The sequence below is a fragment of the Hypanus sabinus genome, chromosome 29 (assembly GCF_030144855.1).
Source record: "Hypanus sabinus isolate sHypSab1 chromosome 29, sHypSab1.hap1, whole genome shotgun sequence".
NCBI lineage: Eukaryota > Metazoa > Chordata > Chondrichthyes > Myliobatiformes > Dasyatidae > Hypanus > Hypanus sabinus.
Window position 1 is genome coordinate 26,726,054 of NC_082734.1, and position 7,913 is coordinate 26,733,966.

General features: G+C 40.7%; 1 protein-coding gene across 1 annotated transcript in view; it reads left to right on the forward strand.

Annotated features, from left to right (window-relative positions):
• LOC132383152 (kinesin-like protein KIF18A) overlaps positions 1–7,644 on the forward strand; it is a 112,456-nt gene extending 104,812 nt beyond the window's left edge. The window contains exons 18-19 of the mRNA XM_059954004.1: positions 3,271–3,427; positions 5,622–7,644. Of these exons, the coding sequence (XP_059809987.1) occupies positions 3,271–3,427; positions 5,622–5,631 (167 nt within the window). The 3' untranslated portion in view covers positions 5,632–7,644. The remainder of the gene's footprint in view (positions 1–3,270; positions 3,428–5,621) is intronic.
• The last annotated feature ends 269 nt before the right edge of the window (positions 7,645–7,913 follow it).

Consider the following 7,913-nt stretch of genomic DNA (forward strand, 5'->3'; position numbering starts at 1 on the left):
ATCTTGATGCGCCTGGTGCAGGTGTGGCCATGGAGGAGGCTGGTAGTCTGTGGGAAATCCCATATATGACACCCAGAACAGAACACCAGCTCTGCAGATACGCCCAATATTCTCTCAAGAGTTAAGTAAGAAATAAGGAATTAATTTACCTACTTACCTTGCCGAAGCCCCGTTGAGTCAAAGCCTTACCACCCCCAAGATGACCCCTCCGCTAGACAGTACCCTTTTATGGAGACTGGATTTTTAAAGCTTTTCGCCGGACTTGCACGGGAATGCTTCTAGTGCGTCTGTGTCGCTGTCCAGTCAAAGACTACTGCTGCTTTTTCAGGCTCCGCTCTGGCCCTGCATGGGAACGCTTCTACTGCAACTGCGCAGTACTCCAATCAAAGTGGTTGTCTTGTACCAGACCACTGATAATAGAAAGTTCCATTGAAATTCCAGCAGATAGCAGTGAACTAATTAAATAGCCAGATTCCAGTAAGGTGACACCTGTCACTAAATCTACAAAGTTTCCAGAAAAATAGGGAGGTAACCGTAATCACTGAACAGTTATATGTATATAGGGGACTGTATAAAAACACAAACAAGCATAGGTATGTTAAATGACAAGAAAAATAAAATTTCTACCATTCAATCCAACAGTAGTGATCCAGGCACTGTCTCTTTCCTCCACCCGTGCTTTCAGCTATTTCCAAATGAAGGAGCTGGCAGGTTTGTGAGATACACGTCTAACCGGTGAGGAGGGAGCTTGACACTGTGCCCAGAGAGCGTTGCCTAGGTTTTCTTTGCTTTGGGTGTGAACTTGGACTATAAACTTTTTTTCAGTCTTATAGATTTTGATTTTCTGTGTTTTTCATCTGATCTTTCTCGTAATTTTGTGCACGGAAGTGACATTTGGCGGTTGATGATCACGCTGCCTTTTCTTTCTTGGTTTCACGGCTATCTGGAGAAGAAGGATTTCAGAGTTGTATACTTTGATAATAAATGAACCTTAGAACCCTTGAACTGCCCTTGTCAGTAACTAGCCAGAGTGCACATCAGCTGCCTGACACATCGTTATTATGATTGTGAGCTTCAAATGGTAGCTCGAAGTACTTCACTACAATGGACCTCATCTGGAGGCCAACTGCTGAGGACTGCAGAAATTTTAATTTTTATTTCAATAGACAGAAGCAGCATTTTCTGAGTTGCCACCAAGCAGAGAAGGGCTGAGTAGCAGTTAGTGTAACGCTGTTAGAGCACCAGCATCCTGGGTTCATTTCTTGCCACTGCCTGAAAGGAGTTTGTAGATTCTCCACATGATTACATGGGTTTATTCAGGTGCTCCAGTTCTTCCATATTCCAAAAATGTACGATTTAGTAGGTTAATTGGTCACATGGGTGTAATTGGGCAATGTGGATTCATTGGGCCAGAAGAAGGGTCTGTTATGCTGTATCTCTAAATAAATAAATAACAATGACTCAATGGATAAATAATCCCAAAACATTCCTCTACGTTCCTGAGATAGGATTGATTAGGAGCAGTCAACTTGGCTTGAACAGGGAAATCCTGCCTCACAACTCTGATTTCAGACTTTTGAGGAGGCGACTAAGAAAATTGATGAAGGCTGAGGAATGGAGTTGGTCTCTGTGGACTTTAGTAAGGTTTTTGACAAGGACCAGTTGTAGACTGGTTAAGGCATAAGGGATCTTGTTAAATCAGATCCAAAACTGGCGGTTAGACATGGATGGGTGTTTCTGACTATAAGGTTATAACAAGAGGTTGATGTCAATGACTTGGATGAGAACAGAAAGGTCTGATCAGTTTGCAGACAACAGGAAAATAAATAGAGGGTACAGAATGGAGAGGGTTGTCTAATGAATAGAGGTACACAAGTCAACTGGAAAAGTGAGTGGAGTGGTGGCAGATGAAGTTTAATCCGGAGATAATGCTCTTTAGAAAATCCGATTCTGTTGAGGCATTCAGAGTAAGTGGCAGCATTGATGGACAGAGATACCACAAAAATGTCAATATAGGTGGATAGGGTGGTGGAGAAGGCATTTTGTTTACTTGCCTTCATTGGCTGGGACGTTGAGAATAAGAGTTGAGACATCACATTTCAACATTAGTTATACCTCAATTAGAGGATTGTTTTGGTCACCACACTCGGGGAAGATGTGGTAACATTAGCAACGGTGCAGAAGAGATTTGCTAGAATGTTGCCTAGTGACTGGAATAAGAATATAGCTATACACCTGTTAGTGTATAGTTATTCATAAATTACATATTATCTCTTTATTTGTCTGTAAATGACTGCAAGGCAATGAATCTCAAGGTAGTATGTAGTAATGCACGTATATTGGTAATAAATTTACTTTGACTTTGAAACAATCTCCTGGAGAAACAGTGTGTTGAGCAGTATCTGGAGTATTTATGAGGGAGGCTAGAGAATTGTTGGTTTTGGGTTGAATTCCAGAAAACATGAGCAGCATTTGATAGCTCCAGGCTTGTGCTCACTGGTTTTGGAAGAATGGTGGGGTGGGCGGGGGAATCTCATTAAAACCTATTCAATATAGCAACCATGATGGAATGACAAAGCAGACTCAATGGGCTGAATGGCCTTCTTCTGTACCTATGTGTTTTGGTCTTATCAGGACTGGGAGAAGATATGACGAGGGTTGGGTAGTGGTAAAAGGAGACAGCATGAGAGACAGAAGGGAGGATGCTGGAGGTGTTGGGGAGGGTGAAGGCGGAGGCAGCTGCTGGGGCTGATAAGTAGGAACACAAGGCTATCAACGCTGAAAACTGTGGCATCTCTAGTTTATCTGCTGCCTGGAATAGATGGTTGTAGTTATAAGGAGAGATTGGATAGGCTGGGTTTATTTTCACAGGAAGGTAAGCTATGAGGTTTACAAAATTACGACAAGCATAGATAGATAAAAAAGAGTCTTCTTCCCACAGCAGGGGAGCCTAGAACTGGAGAGCACAAGTTTAAAGTGAGAGGGAAGAAATTTAAAGGAGATCCGAAGGGTAAGTCTTTTGCAGAGGGGGGTGGGTATGTGAAACAAGTTGCTAGAGGGGGTGGTAGAGACAGACACAATTACAAAGTTTAAAAGGTATTACAAAGTTTAAAAAATACAATTAGCATGGTGATGCGTAACAGCATAGATGACATGGACTGAAAGGACTCTGATTCTATGTCAGTTCACATTTCTGTTTTTTACTGTTTTACATAAAGATCTGGTGTAAGTTTCAGTTATGTGTGACCTAACAGTCCTTCCTTTGCACAGCGCCATCCTCCAGCCCAAGGTTCTGTCTGGGCAAGAGAAGTGGAACCAGTGGAAAAGTGCCAGTCATCCAGAGCTTTGAGTTCCTGTCCCAATCCGGTGTGAAAGATTCTCAACAAGACTTGCTTCCTGAGCAGAGGACGTCAGAGATCATAAAACAGTAATTTCATTTGTTTGTTCTCATTTGGACTACCTGCATTTGAAATTAGAACCTTGTTGACAGTATTGATTGTTGAGTAGCCTGATGTTGTTTCTAATCAAAGCTGAAGCTGACTGTGCAGTTTTTTTGAACACAGTTAACCTTTTTAATAGTTTTGCATTCACTCTTTTTGTTCTATCATAATTTGCTGCAGTCCCTGCTGGAATAGTGATGCTCCGGTACATGGAAAAGCCTTCCAATGTGCCCCACTCTGCTCAGTGACTGTCAGCAGGAAACATGATTCTTTTATGTAGCATTATTTTGGTTCCTAATGGGATTGAGTTCTTCAGTCTCATCCCGTGGCTGTGCTGAGTTCCATGAAATTTTCCCAATTAACGCAGAAAAGCAATGTGGAACTTCTGACAGTCATACAATTTGTACAATTGCTTTACATTTTTGCTTCCAGTTAGGGTTCAATATTAATTTAAATAGAACATGATTTTTTAAATGGTTGGAGGTTTGGGGTATGCTCTTTCCAGCTGATGGTTGATTGTTGTAAAGCCCCAATCCACAGGCATGTACGTGTAGAAAATTGTACTATGGCTGAAAAGTTAAACCTACTGAGACATGATACAGGCAGTATTTAACTTCTTATGTCTTGCCCTTTAAGAGATGGGGGAAATTCCAGTAGTGCCATTCAGATATAGATCAGTGAGCCTGAACAGGGACTGCATGCCCCAGTGTGAACTAATACCATAGAATTTCAGGTTCCTGCTTTTCAGTTGTGGACTCTTTTCCCCTGGAATATGCAGTGCGTCTTGCTGTAGTGAACAAGCTTTACTTTTTAACTTCGCCCTTCTCATAGAACGTACCTTTCCATTGGAGGTTTGTGGCGTGGTACACCATTAACAGAAGTAAACATAACATCCCACTTTCAAACGTTTTGTTGGTTTGGTTCGACTGTCTTTGTCAGGATGCATAGGTCTCCTGTGCAATTATCCTCCACTTTGACACCTTCCCTTTGACACATAGAGCGTGACAAAAAACAGCATTCTTTTTTATTTGAATGAGCCACTCCTTTCCTCATGCATGGTAGTAGTAACCCTTCCACCTTTTCAGAGCATTGTGCTCAATTGATTGCATAGCTCATAAGCCTTTTGTTTTGCAAATTAATCTTTTTATAGAAATTGATGGTTCTGCAGAAACACCATTAATTCTTCATAGGGAAAAGGAAGGTTCCTTCAGATTCTAAAGTGTGAAAATTGGTTGCTATTCTTAGCTCTGCCTACTGGTTATCCATCTTGTCTGATAACGACAGGAAACCTGTGTAGGAGAGTTTTAAAGTGGAAAAGCCATTGGACTGGGGCGGTTCTACTCGTGTGACCTCAGAGGTCTGGGTCCAGTGGTACAAACAAGCATCACAAACTAGAGTCTTCCTTGGTTCCAGTGGATGACCATGACATTTTATGTGCCTTGTCATGACCTTCGCTCTGCATGGAGCGTTGCAGAACCGCCTTCCTGGCCATTGGGTCTCACTGTAGATCTCATTTGCCCAGAGCTGACTTTGCATGCTAAGACAAACATGCCCCTATCTCACGGGGGTATGAGGCCGCCAGCTACCCTCACCTGCTTTAGCCCGCGTCAAAGTGGTTTATCGGGCTGTAGCCGCTGTCGCATGCGAACAGCTACTTGGATCCACAGGTGAGAACTGAGTTTCCAGTGAGGATTAAAGGTGAGTGAGTTGCCCCAGAATGGATGTGACAAGCCCCTTCACTGGAGGTTTTACCCCTACCTGGAAACCCCATACAAGCTCTGTCCAATAACAAGGTTGCTGCTCTGTCTTGGCAGAAGATAGAAGTGAATGCTTGAAATCTCAGCAACCATGCAACCAACTGCAAGCCTGCCAAGGGCCAGCTGCTAGGCTTTTCCCATCTGTGACGTATCAGAGATACGCGAAGGAAAAGGTGTACCATAACTAAAGCTTTCTGGGGGTTACTGAACATCATTACAGAAGGATGTAATATTTTGAGGGTATAGACTGTTTTATCACCTCTTTTGTAATTCATCCATCTCCATTTCCAATAATTCTTCATGTTAAAAAATTATTTTAAAAAACGGAATTAAAACTCCATTAAATGTAATTTAATCTGACATTTTCTTCAAAAACTGATTCTCAATATTATTTGTCCTTGAACTTTATAATCTTCTCACTCAGATCAGAATGAGCGTTGGATAGGATATGGCGTTTTGCATTGGTGCTCCGTTGGTTTACTACAAGCTACTTGCCATTCTACCCAATGGATTACTCATCTCAGTTGGAATCCCTGGAGCTGGAAAGTACGACATAATGATTGGAGTAATCAAATCACAATGAATCTGTGTGCTTCAACAATTGTAATCCTGGAATTACAGTAACAATTTGGAAACTGAATTGCTATTCTGAAATGTGATTTTATGTTAGAATGAAAGAGCTAAATATAGTGAACTTTAGGTTTGTCAGTTGTTGTTTTGCTGTTAGCTGCTGAACCTTGAAAGGGAGATTACTAATATTTTGTATTAGATGTTCCCACCCCTTGCAGTGTGAAACTGAAGATGAACCAGACTGGATACATCTCCAGCAACTGGTCATAAGTAATGATTTGCTCATTGTAGAAACACACGGATTATGCTTAGACCATTAAATTGCCAGCAATCTGTCTAACAGTTTGAATAGTTCAGATATGCTGTCTTGCTGGATCTTTTTTTTGTCTTCTGAATTATATCTTGAAGTCTTGAAATCAAATTTAAAATTTTAAACATTATCAAACAAAAATATATTTTGTTTGACAATGATCATTTACAAATAAATGCTATTTAATGAATTCTTATGATGAGAATTGTAAAAATTGTATGTTAAATCAAACTCAACTCACATTGCAGCACTGTTTTTTATGGTGAAAATATTGTATTTCGAATGTGTATGCTACTCATGACATAGACTGAAATAGATAACATCAGAAAGATTTTGCCATTTATACTGTATTTCTAGCTATTCTATCTAGCCAGAGCTGTTGCCATGGCTAACTTTTAGCGCTTAGTTTTCTGGCTATGTATGGCTATTTTTTTCCCATCTGATGCTGGATGGTCAAGCAAGATGGGCTACAGAATTGCCACCAGCATTCCATAGACTTCCCACTGTATGGAACAAATGGGGTGTGTTGTAAATAGGTCAAGATGTACAGAGTGGAGCAGCAGTTCGTGCTTTCTAGCTTCACTACTGAGCAGGAATGTAGATCAGTAGTGCCCGTCTGAGTACAGCAAGCAAGCAATTCATAAAATTTATATATATATATAGCTTATAGAAAATTACAGTTTTGTTATAAACTTTTATTAATCTCAGTTTTGTACAGTGCTTTATTTTTTAACTCTATTCATTGGGGACAATTGTGTTGTCCCTTAATATGTTTGAATGTAAAAGTACTGATTTTATTAGTGTTCAGAGGGCAGCCATAAAATGCAATCCTGAAGTTCACCAATCACAGTTATGCAAGGCAGAATCTAGTTCACTGTTAATCATTCAGATAACAACTAAACTATACGAGTGAAATATCATGCAGCCCGGTTTATCCTGGTTTATTCTATCCCTCTGCTGTGCTTTATGCTCTTGTTGTACAGTGATCTCAAACCATGGTTCAAATATACTGTGGAATTTATATATACCAACCCCAAATCTGTTGGAATGACACTCTCCTGACTCAAAGCTCTCTGAAGTTATGTGGCTTACTGCCTCAAGGCCAGCACACGTCATTAAGCCGTGGCACTTCTCAGAACCGACATGATGCTCGCAGATGTGATCTGTGGAGACTTGACTGCTGACCATGTTTCAGAGACTCTTAAAGTTCTTCTCAAATGCGAAGGATCCACTATCTGATGTCTGATTCAGCAGGCAGAAAGGTTGAATACTGGGGACATCAGCTTGGTCACGTTTCAGAGAAAGATAGAGGGTTAATTATGAGGTCCTGAATGCAGCATTTGTCAGTTAAGCATCCAGTGTTACCCTAATCTGTACAAGCAGCCCTAATGTAGTGTGAAGTAACTTGCAACTTCTTGGCTTTGAATTTCTAAACTGCATCCCTTGTAAATGGGTTGTGATCTTATCACGTACTCCAAATGTGATGGGTAAAATTCAGTTGGATTTAGTGGCTGTTTCTCTTTATTGTCAAATGTGCTTATATTTTATTAAATTGTTTACTAATGATTAATAATGTGTGTGTGTGTGTTTTCTGTCTAATCATATTCATTGGTCGTATCTCTAGCTGAGAGAACAGGGTCGACTGTGAATCTATTAAATCCAGTATTCACTTACTTATCCCGCTCGGTCATTCATCTAGTGCACTTGTTTGGATGTTTCCAATAGTAAGAGAGCGTAGGATCACAGTGGCAGCCCCAAAATAGAAGGGTGTACCTTTAGAACACAAATGAGGAGGAATACCATGAGCCAGAGAGTGATGAATCTGTGGAACTCATT